This window comes from Anabas testudineus, chromosome 6, assembly GCF_900324465.2.
Source record: "Anabas testudineus chromosome 6, fAnaTes1.2, whole genome shotgun sequence".
Taxonomy (NCBI): domain Eukaryota; kingdom Metazoa; phylum Chordata; class Actinopteri; order Anabantiformes; family Anabantidae; genus Anabas; species Anabas testudineus.
This window is the reverse complement of record NC_046615.1, coordinates 1,774,479-1,800,636: the sequence shown is the minus strand read 5'-3', so window position 1 is coordinate 1,800,636 and position 26,158 is coordinate 1,774,479. Positions and strand designations below refer to the sequence as shown.

At 41.9% G+C, this 26,158-nt stretch overlaps 1 protein-coding gene across 2 annotated transcripts in view; it reads right to left on the bottom strand.

Moving 5' to 3' along the window:
* Positions 1-3,413: 3,413 nt before the first annotated feature.
* Positions 3,414-26,158, bottom strand: part of cmip (c-Maf inducing protein) — a 34,782-nt gene continuing 12,037 nt past the window's right edge. For both annotated transcript variants that reach the window (XM_026365146.2, XM_033326022.1), the window contains 20 exons: positions 19,807-19,932; positions 17,021-17,071; positions 16,097-16,258; positions 15,667-15,708; positions 15,210-15,272; positions 15,028-15,108; positions 14,025-14,128; positions 13,808-13,912; positions 11,319-11,768; positions 9,404-9,469; positions 8,073-8,099; positions 7,905-7,953; positions 7,679-7,786; positions 7,470-7,586; positions 6,685-6,825; positions 5,327-5,374; positions 5,041-5,187; positions 4,854-4,959; positions 4,666-4,736; positions 3,414-4,357 (listed from right to left, as the gene is read on the bottom strand). In XM_026365146.2, coding sequence (XP_026220931.1) covers positions 4,304-4,357; positions 4,666-4,736; positions 4,854-4,959; positions 5,041-5,187; positions 5,327-5,374; positions 6,685-6,825; positions 7,470-7,586; positions 7,679-7,786; positions 7,905-7,953; positions 8,073-8,099; positions 9,404-9,469; positions 11,319-11,768; positions 13,808-13,912; positions 14,025-14,128; positions 15,028-15,108; positions 15,210-15,272; positions 15,667-15,708; positions 16,097-16,258; positions 17,021-17,071; positions 19,807-19,932 — 2,118 coding nt within the window. In that variant the 3' untranslated portion in view covers positions 3,414-4,303. The remainder of the gene's footprint in view (positions 4,358-4,665; positions 4,737-4,853; positions 4,960-5,040; positions 5,188-5,326; positions 5,375-6,684; positions 6,826-7,469; positions 7,587-7,678; positions 7,787-7,904; positions 7,954-8,072; positions 8,100-9,403; positions 9,470-11,318; positions 11,769-13,807; positions 13,913-14,024; positions 14,129-15,027; positions 15,109-15,209; positions 15,273-15,666; positions 15,709-16,096; positions 16,259-17,020; positions 17,072-19,806; positions 19,933-26,158) is intronic.

Here is a 26,158-nt window from a genome sequence, read left to right as displayed (position 1 = left end):
TAATTTAGGTAATTCTAACTTATTAAGTAAAGATTCTATTGCTAAAACAGGTGGATCTATTTGTGATGTTTATACATTTGATATATAAGTATTATTTATTTCGTAGGAGTCATGGGTAATGCTATCTTTTTTGTTAGTTATTGAATGGATAGTTTGTCTTTCCTTATTGTTTATTAATTGATTGGCTAAGAATTCGCTGAAAGCACTGTCCTTGTACTTGAAGAGTTTTCCTCTGAATTATTACCACTTATTTCCAATCTTAGTTTTCTCAACTCATTCATGATGTTATCCTGTGAGGAAGCAGTGTAGGCACTCTCTCTATTGATTTTATTTTCTATTCTCGAATTCTGACTGATAACTTTTTTTGAGTTGAGATGAGTTTTAAATTATGCTGCCTCGCAAAACCTTCTTAGCAGACTCCCATCGAACAAAAGGTGAGAACATCGTGAACTGGTGACATCATAATGAGGTCACACACCATGCACCAGTCACAGTTAGTAGATGTGGATAATTGTTATGTTGTAAGAAGATAAAAAAGGACACATGGCCACACACAGCTGAAACATATTCACAGACAATTTATTTTTGATTGAAATTATTTAACATCATAGTTGTTATTTTTCCTGTTGACGATCTTTTGTATTTTTATTACAACAGCCACGGAGCAGCAGCAGCAGCAATAATAATAACCCAGCAGGAGAAGCAGATCAATGCGGAGAAAGACTGAAAAAGAGAGAGAAACATGATGGGCGCCCCTTTTTCAGCTGCCAAAAAGGACTTTACTACAAGGAATCATGGGAAATAGAGTCTTTTTTTCAGTCAGATTAATCAGGCTGTGCCACACCTGACCCTGTTCCTTCTATAGCAAGTGTTAAGACTCAAGCACAGCTGTACACAACTTGAAAAATGGTAGAAACTCTTTACAGTTTGAATGGAACAATAAACATTGGAGAGAAAACAGACAGAAGAATCAGTATGGGAAAAGCAAAGCACAGTGAGCTCCACAGGACAATGAGACATGAGAGAACAGAACAGGTGTTTCTATTAAACCACAATTTTCTACAGTAAAATATTATTTTATATATATATATATATATATATATATATATATATATATATATAAATAAACCCTGCCATGAACACAGTGGCAGCTCATTAGGGCCTAAAAACTGAGGGATGAGTTCAGTGGCAGGATTTCTTTAATACTGGCCACTTATTTAAAGAGACAGTTTCACATTTAAGGAAATATGTGCTTTAATGACATGACGAAAACTAACAAACAAACTAAAAGTTTAATGTTTGTATGTTAGTGGTCAGTTAGCTCAGCATCAAGACATCAGATGCTATATGACCAGCTGGCTGTTTAGCCCAGTCTTTTTGCTAAGCTAACCTAACACTGGCTGGATGAACACCACCATGCAACCGATTCGCTGTCATATTTCCCAAAATTTCAAACTATCCCTTTAAAACTTTCAGACTTAAAACCCAATAGGAATAAATAGGAATAATAGATCGAAGTCAAATTATTGACTTCCTCATGTGTGGAAACAGCAACTTTATTTAAAAACGAATACGGCCAGTGAGTCCAGTCCACTTCTGATATGTTTACGAGGGTTAGAAAAATATTAGCATTTTGATATGAAAAAAGTCAAACTATTATTGTGAGATCTCAGCTACGGGCAGCATCAGTCTAAAAGTACCAGGATTGATCCTGGCTCTGTAAAGGCTCATGGGTAGATCCTGGAAATGAGCAATCAGAAAATAGTTAGACGGGATCTCTCCATTTCAGTCATTCACCCTCAGTGAGATAGTGATCAGACCCTTTATCAGAATTCAAACCTTTTATAAAACTAAATTACATTAAAAAAAAAATAAAAAAAAAGACGCAGCAACATGTACATGCAAATAAACAAAGAAACACGAAAAACAGGAAACAAATGTTAGATTAATGTGATCAAATCAAAGACATTGGAAACTAAAAAGATATTATGCATTTAAAACATTTTTAGATTACAGTGCACTTTATGTGAGAAAACAAATGTAATGAAACAACCACATACATTAAGATGAAGGCAACACCAGCCTACTGATGACAGGAGGCTGAAAGAAATGCAGAGAAGGGATGAAGAACAAGGGGGAAGGATTCAAAAAGGGCTCAAAGAGAGGAAAGGAGACAGTTATATACACTTGTATATACATCATAGAGGATATGAAAGAGCACAAGGTCCTAAATCCAGACCCAAAAATGGCCATACACAAACTGAGTCTACAGGCCAAACATGGCACCCAATAAATAGGAAACAAATCATCTGGTAGTGGACGGCATCCTGTCCTCTGCTGCAGCTTGTGCCTCGATTCGACACATGTCCAGAGCACTCTGGAGGTCGACGCAAATAAATAAAATGGATGGATGCAGTCAGAGCGAAGCTGACTGAGAGAAGCGGTGGAAACCTGACTCATCTACTCTTACAGGACACATCACCCCAGACCACAGTTAGAGATTCTCACATCCGTGCAGTGTCAGGGCCGTTAGCACATCTCAGCAAGTGGAGCCACAACAAACAGACGACATTTTAAGGGAATGTAGACAGGCAGATATGGCCGATTTTCCTAGATCATTTTGTCCCCTACAGCCCACTGTGACAGAATATGTACAAGAAGGTTTGTATCCTCTGACGATTCATTCACACAGCCTAAAAAAGTCACCCATGTAATATGGCGTAGTATAAATACAGCAGAATTTAAAACAGGTGGTGTGACAAAAAGATTAAAAGCTAACCAACAGGCAAGTCATCCACAGTTCCACTAGAGGCACCGTGGTCCTTCAGTCTGACCTCAGCAGAGGGTGTGGGGTGGGGGCAGAGACGCAAACAGCGTCTGTCCACAGACAGGTTGTAACAGGTTCCACTCATGCTGATCAGCAGTGAAACCACGCTCATTACGACGGCCTGGTGAACTGAGTGTGCAGGAGGAGAAAAATAAAAAACAACAAAAAACCAACTGAGTTTAATGTTTGGCAAGTGTCCTTTTCCCAAACTGACTGTACAACAGAAAAAAAAGAACAAGAGCAGTGGATATGAAAATATACAACTCTCAGCTGGTGAGGGGTCCATGTTCGAATCACTGCAGTCTGCTTTACAGATTACCACCACGGTGTGGTCAAGAGACATCCATCCGGGGGGGGGGGGCTCTGTGTTGGCTTCTTGTACTTCATTTCAGTTCGGACGGAATCCAGGAGCAACCGAGTAGAGGAGGATACAACTTATAAATATGAGGCAGTCCCAGACCGCCCAGCTACTGCTACACTACTGTTCCATTAAATAGTGATGGGAGAGCATCAGCATGTACACAGGAGACGGGAGAAATGAGAAAGGAACAAGTGTCGCCATCGCTGTTGAACTTTCCTGTTTGTGAAATGTCATCACCAGGTCTGTCTTCATATACACGTTTTATATAGAAACACACAATATATGAAAGCACTGATGTCTGGAAAAATATGTTCATTCAAGTTCATAAAAACTTTTTTTTCTCCTTTTCTTATTTGTCTGTGTGTGTGTGTGTCTGTGTGTGTGAGAATGTGTCATATGAGGAATAGGCACAGTCTTGCAACTCTTCTTTCTCGGAGGTAGCACCTCATTTTTCTCCCAACGAAAGACTTGAAAATGTTGGGATGTGACCCGAGAAACTGAAGCCAGAGAGTGCGAGGTTGCGTCCGTCTGGAGAGCTACATCATCTTCGGATCAGGTTAGAGAGCTGGAATGTGAGCTGCTGTGTCTGTCCAGCTTGTCCCCTCCTGCACGAGGGCAGGGAGACGGGAGAAGATTCTGATGGGGGAAGGGGCTGATTCTGGGTGTCCTCGCAGCACAGAGGTGGGATGCCGACGAGTCTGGAAACTAAGAGACTATATATGGCAAAACGGGGCAGAGAAAAAGACGGGGTCTCTGTATATAACAGCGGGTCCTCGCAGGAGAAAAAACATCAGTGACAGAAGTAAGGGGAGCGAAGAGGCTCATAAAGATATCTCATTAAATGTCCTGGTCATAGCGCGGCTACAGGGGTCGGTGATGATGTCTGAAGCCGATGAAGGCTCCTGCTCTGCTGTTAATGTGTGAGAGGTGGTCACAGCGGTGATCGCTGTGCTGGGTCGATGTCAGTTCCTGATCTAATGATGGCAACGATAGAGGCGACACCACCACACTGTTTTCGTGTCATGTTTCTGAGCCGGTGTGTGTGCGCACATCTTGTGTGCCTGTGTGTGTGTCGGGATATGTATGAGAGCGGTGCGAGTGGAGGGTGGGGGCGATCACCAGGCTTCTGTGTATCGAACATCGACGTCTTTCAGGTTGGGCAGTTTGGCCTGCAGGGGAACACACAGACAAATGGAAACTGAGTCAACACAGTGAGACAAACACTAATGATCAGCTTGAAACTTTGGGAAGCACGTGTCTCTTCCTGTCACTAGCTATTCCAAAGCCTGGCATTTACATTAAAATGGATGATCTTTCTGGCTGCCTGTCTGTGTTTTGACCTCTCATGTTGATGTCTGAAATAATTGGTCTGAAATAATTTCAGTAGCATGATGAATAGAAGCAACATACATTTTTGCAACTCAGGATAACAGACAACAAGCAAACATCCTTTTCTGGAGCTGTTCTGCAACGTTACCTTGAGGTCCTCATATGTGTCCGCTGTCAGCTTGGTGCTGTTCATATTCAGACTGCACAGGCTCTTCATGGCTGAAACAGGCAGACAGTTACAGTTAGCCACAGGTAGCTCACACACTTACAAACTACATGTGTTTTTTTTTTTACAATACATAAGTCAATACAGTGACTTTGTGAGTGTTTTCTTACAACTGAGAGCGAGCAGGCCAGCATCGGTGACAGGGGTCTCACACAGGTTCAGAACCTGAAGGCAGGCCAGATGCTCTGACAACAGCCTCAACCCTGCGTCGCCAAACTGTGACGTGGGGGGAAAAAATGTAAAAGTTACACACTGTGGCTGCTTGTGGTGGCATTACTTTATCGTGGCTGTGTTTACCTGTGTGGACCAGAGGTTGAGCTGCTTGAGTGAAGGCAGCTTGATCAGCTGCTCGGCACAGGCACTGGTGACATTGGTGAAGGCCAGGCTCAGATTCTCCAAATTCCCAAAAGAACCTGAACTCAACAGGCGGGCCAGGTCTGCATCCTATGACATATTAAGATAAAAAAAATCATTCAGTACTTGAACGGTAAAAGCAGTGAAGCATTTCTGATGCACTGCCTCGTAACTGATCGTTGACCGAGACAGAAAAAACCTTATAGTTGGGGGGTGGGCGTTATCTCACCGTGGACTTTGAGGGCAGAGTCAGTCGGGTGGGGCCTCCTTTTCTTTGCTGAGGAGAAAACAGACAGGGAAAAAATTATATCCGAGTTCAAGGCCCTGCAGGAAACATTTCAGACAGTAGGTGGTGTTTGTTAGCAGCTGCAGGCACGCTGCATTCATGTCATACTGAGAAAATGGGACAGAACAGAGCTATTTTTAATACATGTTTTATTTACTCATGATGTGACTGTGGATTTGAAGAAACATATGTTCTTCATTGATAGATTTTTGGAAAGATTTCTCCAAAGGGTATTTGAACTGCACTGACATAAATAGAATTGTCACCTTATGCACAGTTTAAAAACTCATTAGAACAATTAGGTCAGAAATGATCATTTGTATTTATTGTTATTATTGTAAAGGCCTAAAATGCATCCAGTAATATAAATAACTACTACCACACAGGACATAGGGGTATGTTTTTTTACAGATAATTGTCATTGCTCAACTGTGACATGATGGTGACAGTGAGTAATGCTCATCTATGGCTCCTTCCTGTCTTGTCAGGACAGTCTGCTGATGATGGCGACATACTGTATCAGCGGGGCTGCACTATCACAGAGGCTATCAAACAACTGCAAAGCATCTTAGTTTCAAGATGCTTCTAGGAACATGATATTCAAGTCCATATTTATAGATAATTACATATTCAAAACATATGAGATTAGAGTTCCTCCTATTGTAGACAGAGACAGTGTTGGTGCTTTAGTCCACTGATTTCACTAGACTGGTTCTTTCCTTCAGTTACATGTAACATTACAGGGCAATCATGATAAAATAGTGTTTGAGAAGCACACATAGACTGGATCCATCTACCATTAACTTGAAATATTAGAGAGCCGATGCTGGAATGAGCGTCAGTGACAGCAGGGGGTGGCTCCAGCCTCCCAGTGACCCTTTAGGACAAGTTGAGGCGAGAATTTCAAACTGATTTTGGTGAAAAATGAGGAAGAGTACCACATGGGATGAACAATGAACCCTATGGGAGTGCAGTAACACTTATCCTGATACTGTACGAGACAATCCCAGCAGTCTGTCAAAGTTCAGGTATATATGACGGCCTGGTTTTGACGCCATACCGTTGAAATTTACATGTAACATTCAAGGACTGATTATATATTAGTAACTTTTTCACAAATCCAGTTGAGTAGACCTTGACAACTCTTAAAAGAAGAATTCATTTGTGATGAGAAACTTATTTTCTCTGCAGTGGTCTTTAGTTAGTCTTAGTTCAGATGGACATCAAAGCGTTCAGGAGGCTGTTAACTTCAGACTTCAGTGTACCTGTGTGTGTGTGTGTGTGTGTGTGTGTGTACTCACCAGTTCTTTGAGTTCTCTCTGTCGGTCGCAGAGCTGCTCGTACATGCGCAGGCCCACCTGAGTGCTCTCCAGGGTGGAGATGATCTGCAGCTGGGTGTCTTTGTTGTCGATGATATTGTACTCCAGCATCAGACACAGGATCTGGACACACATACGCATAAATGTGAACAAGCTTTTAAAGGGGCGGTCCACCAATTGTTATATGCCAATGATCAGTATGAGAGTTGTGATGAGAACTGGTTGGTCTGCTGTACGTCTTTCTGTGGCTCTGGAGAAGCTTAAGGAAAACTGAAAATGTGATCCCAGAAGATGCTGTAGTGATGTCACTGGGGTTATCAGCATCATGGGAAATGTAGGATGGAGCACTTTGGAAGCCTGACTTATAATCTGCCTCTGCTGCATTAATTTTGATCAGCACTGGTTCACTTGACTAACCCTTTAATTCAATCAATGTTACCACCCTTAAATTAGACGCAGTGCTACAACTAATACGGCACCAGTTATTAGATGAACCAACAGAAAATGAATGGGCAACTATTTCAATAATTACATCCAGTCATTTTCAAAGCAAACTGTGTTAAATGTGAATATGTATCTGGTCGTTAGAGTCATTGTTCCTCCATTCTAAAAACCAGTTAAGTGAGAAGGTAATGGGCTGAAAAATCAACAATGAAAATGACCTTGTACTGTGGTTATTTTCACTGTTACTATCATTGCTACTGACACTGTTACTCACTACTGAACAACACATCGTTCTACTAGTCATGTATTTTCCATAGACACACCTCCACCATGGTTTGGTTTCCACGCAGAGCCAGCAGCATGCAGGGACCCAACTTGTTTTCAGCCAAAGACAGGAGGAATTTCTTGGTCTTATAGCACGAGCCCATTAAGATGTGAACCTGAAGGAGGGGAAGAGCAGAGGATGATCACTTTGTATATGTGTATGTGTGTGATCTGTGTGGTGTGTGTGTGTGTGTGTATACACACTTACCATACTGGCAAACAGCTCTCCATCGTCATCACAGGCTACACCTCCCGGACTGTAGAGCTGGAACCAGCCGTCTTTACCCGAACGCACACTGAGCAGGCAGGAATGGACCTGGAAAACACACACACACACATACACTCACTCAGATATTCTTTACAGTCAATCAAAAAGAAATCTTCACTATACAAGGTTGGAAGAGTGGCAAACACACACGCACAAACACACTCACCTCCTGCCTCGGGTCCTCTGCAAACCTCTGAATAACATATTTCAGTTCCCTGTTTAAACAAAGAAACACATTGAGGCACAAATGTCAGGTTGTTTTCCAATTGGAATCTAATCCAATTTGCAAAGAACAGTTTGAGCATGATGAACAGAAGATGTCTGAGCTACTTACTTTGTGAATTTGGCATGTGCAAGGGCCCTGGAGAGAGAGAGAGAGGACAAAGAGAGATGTGAGATACTGCTAAAGATACTACAACACAAAACAACGTTCAGTGTGATGCTTTTCCAGCAGAAAAGCTGGTTCTTGATAACCTCCTACAGCTGATTATACAGTGGCATGACGTTACTGCATACAGTCAACATGATGAGATAAGATTCAGAGGGAGTTCAGGGCTCATTGTGACGCGTTCAGCACCTGAACTTAGGGATTGTTTGTTACTTTAGATCATATTTTAATGATCCCTCTGGGGAATCAGTACGTAGATGTTTTAGCAGGAGCTGTTAGAGGTCATCTGCAGCGTGTGGAATATAAATTCATTTCTGATCGCAGAGTAAAGAAATAACTTCGAAGTCTGAATCTAAATCCATTTAAGGACGTTTTTTCCTTTAGATTTCAACTTCATGGAGCTCACATCAACACAGCCTGATGTAAACAGCGTTGCTGTGTGTAACCTACTGTAACGCCAAGAGATGTAACAATAATTAGTGTTCTGCGTGTGTGCGCAGGAAGTTATCCGTCCATGTTTGTGTGTGTGTCTCCAAATTCATGTGATGACTCATTATATTTCAGCTATGTGGTGCTGGGAGTATTGTTGCCTTTCCTAATGACGCCCGAAGCCATCGACCAGGCAACAGCGGCGCAGGTGAGCAACAGGTGTATCGCGGTTTTGGACAAACAAGTCATCCACCAGTCAACGCTAATGAAGCTCTGGATCAGCCTATTACAATATAAGGGCTCACAGCTGCCTGAAGCCAATTAGAGCGCGGCCCCCCCTGGGGACAGGAGAGCCACCCCTCCAGTTCATGGCTCCCCGGGAGGCGTGGTGAGGTAACCTCACCTATGTCAGCAGCCGGGTCCCATCAGGACCCTGTTAGAAACAGACCCCTGGAGACACTGACAGTCAGCTGATGGAGTCCAAACTCAAATCAGACATCGATTCTCTTTATATAAGACAGAACCTCCTAAATGTGCATATGGTTCTCTTGCTGAAGATGTTCAATTTCTTTGTCTCATCCCTTTAATCGTCTTCCCTTTATCTCGCTTTTTGAATCTGGTCATGTTTTATGTCATATTCATACAGAAACATTAAACTCTTAATGATTCTCATATTTTCCAGCACCACGTTATGTATGTGTTAACAGTACTATTATATACTAACAGTTATTATCTGCTGCTACCTCTCCTACCTGTGTTTTTTTTAAAACAGCTGCAATCAGATATTTATGAATTAGTGAAATAGAACTGCTTTATGTGGGCTGAGCTGTGCACGTGTGGACACTCACTCTTTGGGGAAGGGGATGGGCTGCAGCAGGCTGGCCAGAGCAGGTCTCCAGTCATCATAGTCAGACCTGACAGAGACAGACAGCCACAAAAAGAGAAGCAGAGAAAACAGAGGTGATGTGAGTCAGGTTCCCAGTGTAAAGAGCAGGGTGTAGCCTGGATAAGTAAGGCTGGTGAACAAAAACACAGAGCAGCAGATGAAACATGAGTAGCCAGGATGACACTGTTGATTTAACAGAGGCTAGAGCAGCATCACATTACTGTGAGTTAAGTAACATGGGCTTTGTTACAAATGCTACAAACACACGGGTACTATCACTTTTTAGGCCATCCTGTGTGGCTGATGTACATCCACCCTGACAGGACAAACACACACACACTCATTGACATAATGCTTCCCCTAGCCCTGCATCATTTATCATGTGTACTGCCTCACCCTAAACTTTACCCTAACCCCAACCAAAACTAATTCTAACCCTAAAACCCCAATTTAACCCACAAATTGCTCTTTAAACACCCTTCTTATTGTGAGGGCTGGCTAAAATGTCCTCAGTCCAATGGTTGAAAATTCATACTGGTCCTCACAATGATAAGCACACACACACACACACACACACACACTCGTAACTGCTGCTCCACTTTCACACTGTGTAATCAGCACAGGAGCTCACACATTCACTCACTCGCTCACGGTTGTTTCACCCATTTCTACTGGTTAGTTTTACAAAAATACAGTCACGTAATGTAACCTTCACAAATTAGGACACTTTGTGAACATGTTGTTTCTTTCTTTTCAAACTGGTTTAGAGTTTATGTAAGTTTACAGAGACACTTTGCGGAAAGCCATTTTCATAACCACAAGCAGCACAAGACTTTGATGCAGAGACTGTGTGTCTTCTCTATCCATGAGGTGAGGGGATACATTTCTATTTGCTGTGTGCATGGCCTCTCATGTATTACATACATTTGAGTCTCAGTGCCGACTCTCCCAATACCCGGTAAAGCAGTACACAGTGACTGCTCCTGATTCTGTAGTCATTTTCAAAACATCCGTCTCTCTGGAATGTCAGTTTCATCTCCACAAAAAACAAAGATGGCAACAGGAAACGATGCCATCATTCAAAAAGGGAAATCTTTATTATTTACATTAGTCTTTATTTTTTATCTATAACTTTATGTTGTCAATATGATCATTGCCTTAAAACACAGAACACTTACAGACGCTATTGTCTGCTCCTGGTAAAGCAAACGCAGTGACAAAAGGGAAAATGAGGGCCAAGAGAGATTGTTATCAGGGAGATGGCTCCTTTGTGTGCTGGAGTTGTGGAAGAATTAGCTGACAAGTGTTCCTCTCTGGGGTGAACGAAGCTAAGGAGATGACACTAATGAGTCAAGACAGACAGACTGAACCGTTGCCTTTTTTGTTCTTGTGGAGAAGAAACTCAAATTCTACTTTTCCAGGACTTAAACTGACTGTTTTTGACTCAGAACACACTAAAAGTCTATGAAAATCCAGGAAATAAATGAAGAAATTGACTGAATGTTGTAAAAACCACTCTACAAAGTCAGAAAGGGTTGCTGTGCACTGCTCTCTGGAGTATCCAGGGAGTTACCAGGGGCAAAAACTGGGGCTAGGAGACAGATGATAGGCCACATTGTAGAAAAGATATTTTTTTGATATTAGTGTGTTTCCAATAGTGTAATATGAAATACTAATAATACTAATAATATGAATGTAGTGCTGGAGCGGGTCAGAGCACGCTAAGTGTAGCTTAACACAAAGACTGGAATCTAAGTCATGTTTGACTTGTGCATAGAACCTTGAATTGAATTGATCTTCTTATCTGGCTGTGGATAAAAAAGTGTATCCAGAATGTAGGACACTTCTTTATAGTGTAGCTTTGTGTGCAAACTCACAGCATCTTGAGGATGAGAGCAAAGCAGCCCAGCACTCGGTCGGCCTGCGCAGGCAGCTGGATGGACAGAGTATTGAGGGCCGGGCTGACAAGCAAACAGTCAATGAGGTTGGGTTCGCTGTCGCCCCCCGACGGGCCACCCTTCCGCCTGGCGTTGGCCGAGTTGTTTCGCTCCAGCTCCACCAGGATCTCGCTGGAGTTGACAACGGAGGGAGGTGGAGACAGCGGTAGTGAGGGTGGCGGGGAGGAGATAGGGATGGATGGGGCAGGGTTTGAGGGGGTGGAGGGAGGTGGCTGAAGAGGACTGGGGTTGGGGGAGAGGGGGAGGAGGGTGGCAGGAGGCGGCGTAGGAGGCTCGGGGCGCAGCAGGCGGAGTGGCATTGGCGGTTTACGGTCGTTCTGCTGCTGGCACCCGTTCCTGATCTCCTTCAGGCTGGGGGAGTTGTCACGACTGCAAAGAGGGAGAAGAGGGAAAGGTGATCAGAGCACATACAAGATTTAACTTAAAGTTAAGTTAACTTACAGTACAGCAGCAGTGTGCTTATGTAACTGGGAATAATGACTTAAGAATAACAAAGTGTAACAACTAAAAGGGAAAACGGATCCAGTCAGGACCAGGAGACATGGGCACCACAGTGATGACTCCTTTGTGTGCTGGAGTTTTGGAAAAATTTGCTAAGAAGTGTTCCTCTGTGGGGCGAACGAAGCTAAGGAGATGACACTAATGAGTCAAGATAGACCGTGTTACACACCAACAACAGGCCCCTGTGGAACACACTGAAGAGAAACATGAACATTTTAATATAATATAAATAAATTAGACAATTTGTTCTGGTAATGAAAAAACTGCCTTCAACCGGTTTGATTCACTAATGTAACAAGATATGAATGTGTTGACAAGAATGAAACCCCAGATGCTGAGCAATGAGAAATTCTACTGTTTCACAATGACTGATTCACAGTCGCCTCTGCGCGCACTGACTTGCAGCAGCGGTTTTTGTCAATTTCAGCAGAGTTTGGAAATTGGACATGTTCAAGTTGTGTCACCTATAATATTTCTGTATATAGTTCATGTTTTACTCTGTATGTTTGTTCAAGACTTTGTAATTATATGATAGAAGCATCATTTCTTTTTTAATAAATGCCATGATGGGAAATTGGAAATTAGTTTAGGGTTATAAATGGTACAATGTGGTCAGATGACAGTACAGTTATAGCCTGCTTTCCTGGTAACATCAGCAAATTACTGTTCATACTGTTTCCTTTATATTAATCTGATAAGATGTGGGAAATTCCCGATCACATGTTTGTATAATCAATGAAAAAATGGATAGAGGCAAGAAAGAAATGGCCCTACTACCATAACAACTGAACAAACAGGCTCTGTTATAAAACAATTGCTGCTGTGGCAAAGCTTCTTGACACGCCAGCTAATATGCCTTTTGTAAACTTTTGTAAAAATAATCATTCAGGCATTACACAAACATTGGGCAGGGCCAGTAGGACAATTTGGAACGTCTCGAAAAAGAAAGAAACCACTGAGTGACGTAGACATAATTTAGCAAGAAAAACCAGGCCAGCCGATGACAGAAGCATTGAGAGAGCTGTGAAAAAAAAAAAAAACCCAAATCACTCAGTGACATCACCAACAACCTCCACAGAGCAGAGGAGATGAATGACATACAGTCAAACGTCTCATCCAGGTTTTCTAGACTTTGTGAAGGGATGAGACTCAGATTAGACTTTACCAAAGTGGTTCAAAATTCATAGCGTGAGGGAGGAAATGATCTGCTCATGATCTTTACTGATTCAATAATTCCTCATGGTGGAAATCAGAGGTGTCCAGAAACATTAAAACCTTGATAATTACCAGTTCAAGAATATTTACTTACAGCCAGATGCCAATTTCCATTTAGATTAGTCGTCTGACAGACGCTTTTATCCAAAGCGACATACAAGGTATAAGGCAAAGGCACGGAAAGCGTAAGGAGGTCTTGCCTAAGGACCCCTACTGGAGGTAGGCCACAGCCGGTATATGGACTCCAGTCTCCCGCATGAAGGGCAGCGTTCCTACCACTACACTGTCCAGCCGCCACCAATTGATTATTACTTTACCACAAAAATACACTCCAATATGACGCTTACGCACAAACATGAGCTTCCAAAATGACTTTAACACTGAATCAGCATCTCTCTAAAGTGGAACACTGAAACAGTCATGTAATGTGCAAACATTGCCATTAAGTGATTGGAAGAGCACTCAGGTAGCCATTTTGTATACAAGCAGTATAGCAGCATGGAGCCCCCGGGGAGCTGTAGCTTGTCTAGCTTTCCATGCTGCTGACCTTCAGGCCCGACAGACCTGAGCTACTCAAAGTGCAGTGGTCAGACAAACAAGATGTCTAAAGAGAAATCAAGTGGGTAAGCTGAGGGAGAGGTTGAAAATAAAAATGACAAGTCGAGGGTGGAGAGAGAGTGAGAGAGACTGACCTGTTGATAAACTCCTCATAACAGGAATATATCGCAGCGAGACACACTGCCACTAGGTTTGGCAGGACACGAGGGTGAGGGCACTGCCCTGTTGGCCCGTGCATGCTGAAACACACATAGGCACACCTTAGATACCATTCAGTGCACACCTGTCAAAATCGAATTAGTCTACGTTTGCTTCATACGACCCGTTGGCACACGCTTGATAGTGTCTCACCTGTGGACGAACTTCTTAACGACCTCCATCCCACCATTTAGCTCGTTGAGAGCCAGGATGTACTCCTGAGTGAAGAGGCGCAGTCGAGGGCATTTCCCGAAATCCTGCAGTTTAAGAGACACACAAAAATAAGAACAGGGTTTAAAATATATAAACAAGACGACGGAGAAAAATAAAATAAGATTTTGAGGACAACATTCAGATATGTTAAGGTTTCCCCACTGCTGGTAATTTACGTGACTGCCAAACAAAAACTGATAGGATGGTAAAGGCTACAGTTTGTAATTTAACAATTTCAACACATTGAGGGGACAGAGAACCCCACCAAGATAAGAGTTTCAGGTTGCAGGTTTCTGGGTGCAGTGGCAGACTATGACATGCGACTACATTCATCATGGTTGCATGAAGGTTTCTCATGCAGCGCTGCCTGAGGGCCCGAAGGTCTCACACACTGTGGCCTTTCCACACTGGGGTTTTCCCAGATCCCGTTGAATCACATCATTATGAACTGAAGAGGGTGAAAGACCCTTAAGAACATTTAGCCTTTGGTGGATTAAATCAAATTAATTCATTTTGGAATATTCCTTGATGGTGTTACTTAAATAATTTTTAGAGCTGTCGATGTTCAAATTTTACTGTGTTACTACTTTTTACCCAAATTACTCAAATGATGAAGTTTGGCCTCTTCCTCTAAGTGTCAAACAAGCACAATATGATTCAACAGCAACCTTCCTTATAAAAAACTTCCAGATGGACATTGCAGTGATGAACTGTCCTTTCTGATGCTAAATTAGCTTCTATATACAGTCCAGTCCAAGTACAGTCCAGTTGCTCAGTGAAAATAAATCACAGATTTCAGTTCTTATTCCATTTTAGAAAAGGTCCTTTCCGCAAATGGAATTAGTGTTTGTTCTTCTACAAAATAAAAGGCTTGCAGCTTATGCAACAAACAGGTGTCAAAGTTCTCATTGCTACTACTGCTCCTGAACGCAGCCCTTCTCACCATGTTATGTTTGAGGATTCTCTGGACCACGGGAGTGAACACTTCTATCACGACCATTGACCGCGGCCGCTCCCGACAATGCTGCAACACACAGAAACAGCAGTCAACAGGGAGCACTCGTGTGTACTTATAGACAATTCAAATGTGCAGACACAGCTTTTAACTGCAGCACATGATCTTACCTTACAGAAGAACTCACACAGGTCAGGTGGTGGGTGGTTGTTTTCCAGAAGAGGAGCAATGGCCTGTACACACACACACACACACACACAGATAAATATTTCCATATCCTATCTTTTATTTATCCTGGCGGGAAGCCAGTATTATAGATCTGGCCTGTCAGATGCAGGAGCCTTGTAAAAGCAGCCTACACGTGAGCTACACAAACACCACCACCTCTCTCAGCATTGAGCTCTTCTGTTGTGCCCAGACGCCAACATTCTGGCATCGACCACAACAGTTGAAAACACACAGAGACACACACACACACAGTTGTAACATGAACAAACACACGAGGAGAATCTATATATTTCCTCTGTTTCAAAGACTAAAACAACAAGCACCTGGCTTCATGGGTGTTAATGATTAACCTCAGCCTGGTATCAAATATCAGCTTGTAACAGAGGAGTTCATACTCACCACAATGATGTTCTCATGATCCTGGGTGCTCAGATTGGAGTTCTGTGGAGAGCAAAGGGAAAAAAAATGAAGAACTGAATAGATTATGGCGTGTCTGTAAGTGTGTGTGTGTGTGTCACACTGTAATCACATGTCTTGAAAAGAGGGTACGTAATTTTACGAGTTTATATTATTTAGATTCAAAACTGCTTGAACTCTGCACTTACTCATATAAATATAATAAATAATAATAACTAGACTATAATATAAGTCTAGACTGACGTGTGTAAACTACAAGTTCACTGAATAGCGGAGGCACACAACAAGTTTTATTTTAAACACTGGGTCTTATTGCCTCGCTTAAGAAGAACTATATTATTTATTTATATATTGAATAATTCTCTGCAAAGAATAGAAATGTGTGTGTGTGTGTGTGTTTTGGTGTTGCTACCTCAGCCAGCAGGGTGGAGATGATGTGCAGCGGAGCCTGGTGGATGGACTCGTCTTGCAGCGGTGAAGTCAGAGCCATGTCCACCAGTGCTCTGATCTCCTTCAGCACTACGTCCCAGCGACTTGGGTTGTTCAGAACCTTACGGTACTTGTAGATCTTTTTCTGAAGGAAATATTGAAGTGACTACCAAGCAAGCATTTGGAACACGACCATCCTCATCATTAGCCTTGTAGTTTAAAATTAGCACATTTCTATTTCCCCAAAGAGTGATTTTTGTTTCTCCTTTGAGCCTCGTTCATGTCGTCATTTCTCATCTGCTTACTGATGGAAAGTTTTTTTTATTCAACACAGTGCAGTGAAACACACAAACAGGAAATGAACAATCAGAGCTGTGTAAAGTCTCCCTATGATGACACCTTTGTATATACGGGCAGTGCTTTCTGCGCGACAGCTTTTCATTACTGCTTGAGAAACAATCTTGAGTGTGGAGGAAATTAAACCCAAAGACAACAGATTATTTTAAATTGCATGGAGTTACTGTGGCCTCTACCAGCAAACCACTCCAGGCATACTTCCTTGTATAGCTGTATTTAACTCAGTGAACACAGCAGGGTTCTGGTGCTGACAGGTTTGATTCTCCTAAAGCTCTCCTAAGTGCTATAGAACGGTGTGTCAGACTGTGAGAACATCTGCAATACAACAAAACTCTATTTTTGGTGTTTTCGCAGAATCATGCTGTAATAAATTTCAATATGTGGGGTAGTATTTATAACAATACACACAAATAAAACTGAAATACAGTACAAAAGCTCCCTCAGTTCATGTGTGTCTGGAGGGGAGACTGGTACAAAGCCTCAGATTAATGCTTTAATGAGGCTGATGAAACAAATCAATTAATAGTTAAAAGACAAACTGTAACTGTACCTTCCACTGCAGGGAGTGAAACCACTGGTCCCTTAAGTAGCCGTTTGCCGCCTGTAGCAATGCACGCACACACACAAACACACATAATCACACACCCATGCAGAATGAGGGAGAGAGAGAGAGAGAGAGACAAACACATTTTTAAATGTGATCTCACGTAACAGAAAGCAAATCCACACACAGTGAACTACATCGCTAAAGACACAAAACACCTTTTACAAACATGTTAAACATTTAGTTTTTGAATCAGCGTCGGTCAGCAGTACAAAAGCTGATTGCTGTGTAGTTATTTCTACCCATAACCCTATGAGAAACAGTCATAAGTGGACTGGAGTAACCTTGTCAGACACCCGGTCCCCTATTTTCATGTAACCAATCTACTAGACTATGGGCAAATTAAATTTATTTATGAATTAGCCTTAAACACAGGATAAAACAGACACTGCACCGTCTCTGACACTGGCATTTATTGGAGGTCATCCATGTCATTATAGTATCACTATGCTATTAGTTGTTCAATCATGTTATGTTATGTTATGTTATTATATATTTGAGGTAGGAGAAGCACAGACTTAGATATTAGTGGAGTTGGAACAAAATTAATAAAAACTTTAAATAAATTAACTGGCATTGTTCAAAAATGATATTCTGACTTCTATGATGCCACAAATAAAGACATGTGTAACCTGTAGCAAGACTTTAAACATGAACTTCAACTTCAAAACCAGGAAATATTTCTCCCACTTGTCCCACATGCTTCTTGTATGTTTGCTCTTTTTTTGTTTTTACTACCTGTCCAAATGTTTTTAAATGCAAAATTAATTGATCCCCAGCAAAATGTAAATGGCTTTAAGGAACAGACTAGTCTAGGTGTGGTGTGTGTTTAGTGGAAGTACGTCTGTCGTGCGTGTCGTAGTTGGGTTTAGAAGAAACAAAGTGTCCTGTACAGTATGTGCAGATTTCAGCCAGACATCAGACAAAAGATTCATTTCAGCTGCAGAAGACTTTGTTGGTTATAAGATAACTGTCTTAGAGATGAAGTCAGGATGTGCTGAAACTTAGTGTTGTCATTTTGGTGTTAGATTAAGATTAAAAAGATGACACAACCCTTGCTGACATCTCCATATCAAACCAACACTCAAGAGCAGGATCCGTAATTCTAGAATAACTGACTGGAGATTTTCTGAATCACTTCAGTCACCACATGGTCAAATATACCTGACATCAATGACCCAACATTAAACAGTAGAGAGTAATTTATTTCTTTACAAAGTGATGCTGCAATTCAGATGAGAGTCTATAATGATGACCTGACCTATATTCATTTATAGCAGCAGAAAATATTCATATTCCCTCAGTAGTCTAGTCACACTTATCAATATCTAGTGCTGATGAGTAACAGCTTGTTGTAGCCCAAACCAGCATGTTGGCCCAGTGGTCTTTGAGTGTTCACTCTGTTGAAGGATGTCAGCTTGACTTAATACCTTAATCTTTAAACCTCCTCAGGTTTCCAGAACACTACAACGCCAGATTAGTTTGTGGATGTGAACCAGTGGAGCTTTTCCTTCAAAGCACAAAGTGAATCCATGTGGCAGCAGTCCAAACAGCTGGCATCAGGTGTAAGCAAACACAACCAAAGAGGTGGGTATACACTGTTGACCCCTAACACCCTTAATGGCTTTGATTGTGCATCAGAGGTAACTGGGCTAATGGGCAACAGAAACAAATGTGCTCAGTGAATGGCTCAGGTCGACGTGGGAACGAGTGCTTTCCCCCAGGAATTCAAAGCAGTCTCGCAGGGTTCAGCAGGTACACAGGCTCTGCTGCTGTCCCGAGTCTACATAGGTCTAGACATTCCAATAAGGCCCTTTTTTGTTCGTGTCATTTGAAAGAATGAAAATTGCTCCCTGGACCACATTCACCGCAAATTGTGCATCCCTGAATGCATCCCAACAGGGAGCAGTCAGAACCAAAGTTCCCATTACACTCATGGCTTTAAATTCAAGCTGCTGATTCATGAGACCAAAGACTAATCTGGTCTGTTATCAGCCGGTGCTTTGTCCCCACACATTTCATGTGTTTATACAAGTGTGTAGAAAAGTTGTGGTTGATGTGATATTAGAATGGGTTTTATGAACTGGTGACTGTGCACCGGATTACACTGATGTTTCAGGCTGAGATCATGTGTTTGCACCTTTGCACTGCTGATACAAACGGAGAACGGTGTGATGAGACACATCACATTAAATCATCAACCAGTTTTGGCATATAACTAGGTGAATAATTGGTGATGTGAAGGGCCAAACCCACTGAGACACATCAACGCCCAAGCAGTTTTAGTCCTTCCCCTTCTACTGAAACAGTCAGGTTACAGCGTTGTTACTGATTTGATCAGCGTTATGACCCAGATGCAGCTCACACTCGCATGCTGACGCAAAAGATTATTGTGTCTGCATTAATATGCACCCAAACCAGGGACACAAACATGTGTCCCTGGTAAAAAAAAAAAAAAAACAAAGCTCAGTGTGGGCTCTTCTGTACCTGTGACGGTGATCACACTTTAAGTGGTGATACAGGCCACTGAGCCCTCAGAGCAGTAAATAAACATGGCGCCCATGGAGAAATGTGCATGTTAGCAGAGCAACAGCAGTAGTTTGGTTCTTATATATCTCATTTTTTTTTACGCATGAATTAAATAGTCACTATATTTATTTCATTCCTGTTGTTGTGCGCTATGATCTTTAAGTAAAAGGTCTTTTTAGGACAACCAAAGACGTTTGCATTACCTGCAGCAGGACGGTGCCACCAGGGAAGCTGAGTTGCACACAATACTTTGGAGCATTGTCCCACGAGAGGAGCTGCAGGTCTTCTATGGCGCTGTAGGACAATGACGTCTCCATGTAACCGGTGGGCTGGAGAGGAGAGGAGAGAGAGAGCAAGAGGATATCAGGCTGCCACTGTCTAACATTTACACTACATACTGTATATTTAAACAGAGGAAGAAGAGAAAGGCATTTATTTTTACTGGCAGTCAGCTGGAAAGACAAAAAGAAACATATCCTAGGCTAACCTGCCCTGGGTAAACACCGAGGCCAAACACAACCTCCAAATACAGCAGACTGGCTCACGTTGTTATACAGTACACAGAGTTTATCAGCTGTGCAGACACTTGATATAGTTCCAAGTGAACGGAGAAACAAAGTGGAAAATCAATTTAGCAAAATCCATTAATCACAGAAACACACAAACATCACCAAGAAAGACTTGTAGCTTCAGAGTAAACACACACACACACACACACACACACACACACACACACACACACACACACACAGCAGAGCAGAGCTGCTATCCCTGTCTCACCATTGTGAGACTCTGGAAGCAGATGCAACTGAGTAACAGGCCACAACCTGTTTGCTAGTCTCACAACGATTACAGAAACGCTGACAAATGACCACAAGTTTCCGGACTCAGGAACAGAAGAATCTTTAGAGAGAGAGAAAATGGGGGAGGAGAAAAAAAAAAAAAAAAAAGAAAGAGAAAGAACCTAAACAGATTAAAATAACGAGGCCAAGTCAAAGCCACAAGGAAACCGAGCCCACACTGACAAGTTTGAAAAGAAATGTTTAATGCCACGGTGTGTCTACAATGAGACACATGTCTGTCAGCAACGCAGAAATGGAAGTAAGTGAATCACCAGTTGATTTCCCAGACATTAGCGTCACTGCATGACCTAGAGGCAATTATAGTAGATGGGAGACTAACTGTATATTCACACAAATGGGCCCTGCAGACGTCATCTGCAGCGGCTGCTGCTGCTGCTGCTGCTGCTGCGCCCTCATTAGGCACAAATACTTTCTGGCATTTATGAGCATTTTTCTTCTTTTACTTGTCATTTTCGGGGGCTATTTTCCTTCTAAAACACTGGGTGCTCACACAGAGCGTGGCTCGAGTTGGAGGTTAGAAAAGTAAACTTTCTCAGCAGCTGAGTGACGCGGGAACGCTTCAGCGGAGAGGAGCCGTCCGTTTCTAACACGACGCAGTAATGTAAGGAGGTCGAATTCTTCATAAATGTACTTGTGAAAGAAACACTTTACTACATAGTACTGTTCCATATCATCATACATAGAAGGTGTGACTCAGTATTATGAGTTGAATGTGAAACCAAGCGACAGGTATAGTGAGATAACCTTTCGACGCCCCTCCATATTTAAATAGGCAATCTACTGGCACCTCCCAAATTGGGATGTAATTGACCTGCGTTCGGGGACTATTGCGTGTGTAGTGACAACTAACTAATGACAGTCATCAAAGTAGCTGATTACATGTTGCTGATGGTAAGCTGAGTCTAAAAATGGGAATTAGTCATCAGTTTCTCTAGATCACCTTGTTAAATTACCACCAATTGGCATTTTGTCTGTTTCGGTAACCGGATCGTCCTCCTGTAAAGTACAGTTAAATAGATGCCTACTACCAGCAGCCAAAAACAACCAATTTGTACATATTATTGTTTGAGGTTGTCTAGTGGCTGGAGAGAACATTACAGAGTTGCCTTGTATTTCGATCCAAAAGCATTTGTCACGAGGCGATTTGGGTGAACAGATGGGTCAATGACACACCGCAGTTTCCCAGGAGAGAGACTGGAGTTTCAGAAACAGCTGATGCTGTTACTGTAAGCAGACATGTGATGTATGCCATACAATGATGATCATGTGAAGTTAAGGAAGTAGTAATTTTTCAAGTACACATATGATATTTTATCCAACCATAACCAAGTTTGTATTGTGCATAAATCTAACATAGATGTCTTGGTGCCTCAACCCAATCACATTTTTGACTCTTCAGAGCAAAAATTTGTTCAATTCAATTTTATTTGTATAGATCCAAATCAAAAACAGATCTCATCTCAAAGTATTTTACAGGTTTAAGATCATACAAAATATAAATGTATACAGAATTACATAGAAAACCTAACAATCCCACTTGAGCAAGCACGAGGCGACAATGGAGAGGAAACACCCCCTTTAACGGAGAGCCCAAAGACGCAAATCAGAAGGCATGGATGAACGAGGGGGTGAGGCTCTTGACACTGCCTTCAGATCAGGTGACACACAGGTCTACAGTAGATCCAGAGCAAACTGAAAACTGAATATAAACTGTTATAAGTTGAAGGTAGAGGAACAACTCACTAACTCTGACCCCCGGCGTACGTGGCAGGGCATCCAGGCCATCACCGACTACAAGCCCAGCAACTCCATCCTGACAGCCACAGATGTCTCTTTCCTCAATGAGCTCAATCACTATTATGCACAGGGACAACAAGGAGACAGCAACCAAGACAACGCCCTCAGCAGACCACCAGCACCCCTACACTCACCTCCACAGATCAGTCTATGCTGCACTGACCCGGACTAATGCAGGAAACGCCACTGGCCCTGATGGCTTTTTCTGGACACGTGCTTAGGGTTGGTGCTAGCCAGCTTGCTAAGGTTTAAACAGACATTTTCCACCTGTCTCTTTCCCAAGCAGTTGTGCCGACATGCTTTAAATCCACCTTCATTGTGCCACTACCAAAACACTCCACCGGGAAGTGCCTGAATGACTAGTCTGTTCCTCTAATCCCTCTTCACTCATGACTGCAGATGTGTGCATGGCTCAAACTTCATCATCAAGTTTGCAGAAAACACTAAGGTGTCGACTTCATCAGTGACAACGGCGAGACAGCCTACAGGGAGGAGGTACAGCACCTGGTTGTGTGGTGCACTGCCAATAACCTGCTCCTTAATTCCACCAGGACTAAGGAGCTCATTGTGGACTTCAGGAGGGAGAACGGAGGCACGCATGACCCCATCCACATCAACGGGACAACTGTTGAGCTACTTGTGTAGTCCTGTGACTCTTGAAAAACAGAGTTTGAGGTAAAAATATCAAACTATCTCCCTGCCCCTTTTAACTGAGGTTAATAATATTAACATCTTATGATTTTACAGTGCATTGTCCATCTTCAATTGTTGCTGGACAGGAAAACATTGTAATGAACTTCTGATGATTAGGATATTGCAAATTTGTATGATGATTTATACTTTGAGCATTGAAACAGGATGTCTCACTGCAACCTGTTTATACAAATGTAAATATATAGCTCTCATCAGACCACGGGAAGATGTCCAAATAATTACCATGATTATAATGTGAATGAACCATGGCTGCCAAGCTATAGCGAGTATCAGGAAAACAGGCCTCCACATGCTGTTCTGGTATCACTCCACCACCTCCCTGCTTCTTCTTCTGCTGCTGCTCCTGCTGCATCTTCCAGACAGATAAACAGCCTGTCTCTAGCCTCCTCTGGCACATAGACAGTTATGGCTCCACTCACCACAAAAACATCAGAGTAGCTACGCTGAAGCAGCCGCAGCAAACACCCGCTTCTGCCTAAGTTGCCCTCTGCAGCGGAGTCAAGCAGATAGGTGTTCCTCTCTATTTGCATCCATCTCTCCACAGAGCAAACAAAAGACTCTTTCTGCAGCTCCTCCACTGCCCTCCCGTCACCGAAGAACAAACACACTATTCCTTTATTTACACCACCCTCTACGGCTGATAGAGTGAGCTGGCTCACCCCCTCCACACACACATACTGTACATACACATCTGTTGTGAAACTGTATGTGTACAGGATTTTCATTAGTGATGACATCCATGGCAAATATTGGATCTGGGTGAGATGTCTCATTTCCTTGGAAGAGTAAACATCAGTCACTGCATCTGTCTGTCTTTCAGTCTGTCTGTGCTTAAGCTGCCAAACAGTGTTTTTGATCAAGTTGGGCAAAATAAAGGGCAACGTATGAAACTGTTGGCTGAAGAATAAAATGAATGCTGTTGTGTTTTTGAATGGACAGAGCCAGGGAAGAATAGAGACAAACAGAAAGAGCTTCAATTTCCTGATAACCAGCCGAGGTTACCATAGATACTGCATCCTGCTCGAGAGCACACACCGATTGCCTCCCCCCTCCTCTAAATGTATGCATTTCTTTCTCTTTCTTCAGTTTAACTCTGTTTTCCTGCTGCCAGTCGTCTGTTTTTCCTCCTTTTCCCCCCACTCATTCTTTCTCTTTTTGTTGTGCTTTTCATTGCGGAGGAGGGCTGGAGGAGGCTACAGCTCCTCTTGTCTCTTCACTGCTGTGTTGCTATAGAAACAGGGTGATGGAGATATATGTTTGAAAGAGAAGCAGACAGAGACCAATGATGTAAGTAAGAAGAAAGAAAGTAGAGTTTATGGTATCAAAACGTTACCACAGTGAGTGTAATCGTCTTCCTTTGAAAATACAAGACATTTAGAATATGTTACTTCACTGTATCAGTGTCAAGAATCAGATCTGTATTTCTTGAGATTTAAAACAATTACTACAAATTCAATTTGCTATCACATAAATCACGTAAACCATTTACAAGGTGCAGCTTTTAGTTTGCAAGATGTTTAAAAGTGTCCTGTTTAACCAGTGCACTGGCTTCCATTCATCTCACTAGGGTGAGAAAATACACTTCAGCAACTTTACATTTTTTTTATGCTGAATCATGACTGTTAACATTATGTCTGTGTTTATTGCCATCATACCCTAAGAATGAAAAACAATGGTAGGACTGAAAGGTGTAAAAACATATAGCAGAAAATACTAATGCAGTAGTACTGTAGCACTGAATATGAGGTTGTAAATTACAACATACTGTATGACTGGTGAAATTCTTTTTTATGCTCAACAAATCTAATAAAAAGATGAAAAAAAAACATCTGAGATAGTAGAAGTACACAAACTCAGTACTCAAGTAAAAGTGCCATTACTTTCCTAAGAAAGTACTACATTAGAATTAGAGGTATTATTTACTACATACATACAAGAGTCTGTATAATGTTATGTGGTATTTCAGTCTGAAATTCCATGTCAATCATTTATAATACCAAGATGGCAAAGTTGGCACCAGTGGGCAATCTAATGTGTCTAACCCATGGCCACCCATCAGCCGCCACACCTGCTTCTATTCCTAAGTAACCGTTACTTAGAAAGAAAATGTTGGGGATTAAACACCAGTGAATGTCTTATTTATTGTATTCTAATTTCACATTGGTGCTATCATTAATAGGTGGAAGACAAAATATGAAAACCCATGACATGGCAAACAAAAAAAAGGACAAAAACAGCAGCTGGTAAAGGTGGAGCTGCTTTTAACCATTACAAGTACTGACAGCTGCTTCAACCATGATAATACACAAACACGTATGACCTTATTCTAAGTTGTATTAATAATCTAAATGTGCAAAATAACGAAACAGTCTGCAAACATTCCACAATTAACATTTGTATAGATTCTTCTTTAAAAAACAAAAAAAAACTAACTGTGACACTTAACAACACATCTTCAGTAGGAAGCCTTTGGTTTGGGATTCCACAGAGTAGGAATGACGCAGTAACTGGTTTCACGGTAAACCATAATAAAATTCAGTTAATTAGATGGTTAGGTGTTACTCTTTCAAATGTTAGTTACCATTAAACCTGTGGTTGATTACCACACTTTGGTAAAATACAGTCCAGCGGAGCAACGTGGACTTGTTCTGGTGTCAGTGAAGGCAGCGACAGTGCTCAGGAGATCATTCCACCTCCTACAAAGACTAAGAGGACTGAGTCGGACGTGCGTTTGCATTTTGTTTTTTTCTAAGAGAGCTGAGGGAAACTTGCATTTGCTATAAACTAGCCAAAGCTAGTTTCATATGTACTCAAATGCAACACAGAAGTTAGTGTGTGAGAGACTAATAATACATTAAATATGTCCTTGTTATATGATTGCAGTTTGTGTATTATTTGAACATTTTCACAATATTCTGATACTACTAATAATTATTATGTTTTATTTTCATACCATTTAATTTCTACCACGTGCAAGTGTGCAACCTAGAAACAAGGCTGCCTTCTCTTTAAACTTTCAGGTGTAGTGTGTCTTTGCAAAACATGAAGTGTCGGCATTTACATCTCCATTTACATTTACTTTTAATTATTTGGCAGATGCTTTTATCCAAAGCGACTTACAAGTGAGGTACGGACGCAAATATCTAAGCTGAGGAGAACCTTAAAATAAAGTGCTCTAGAA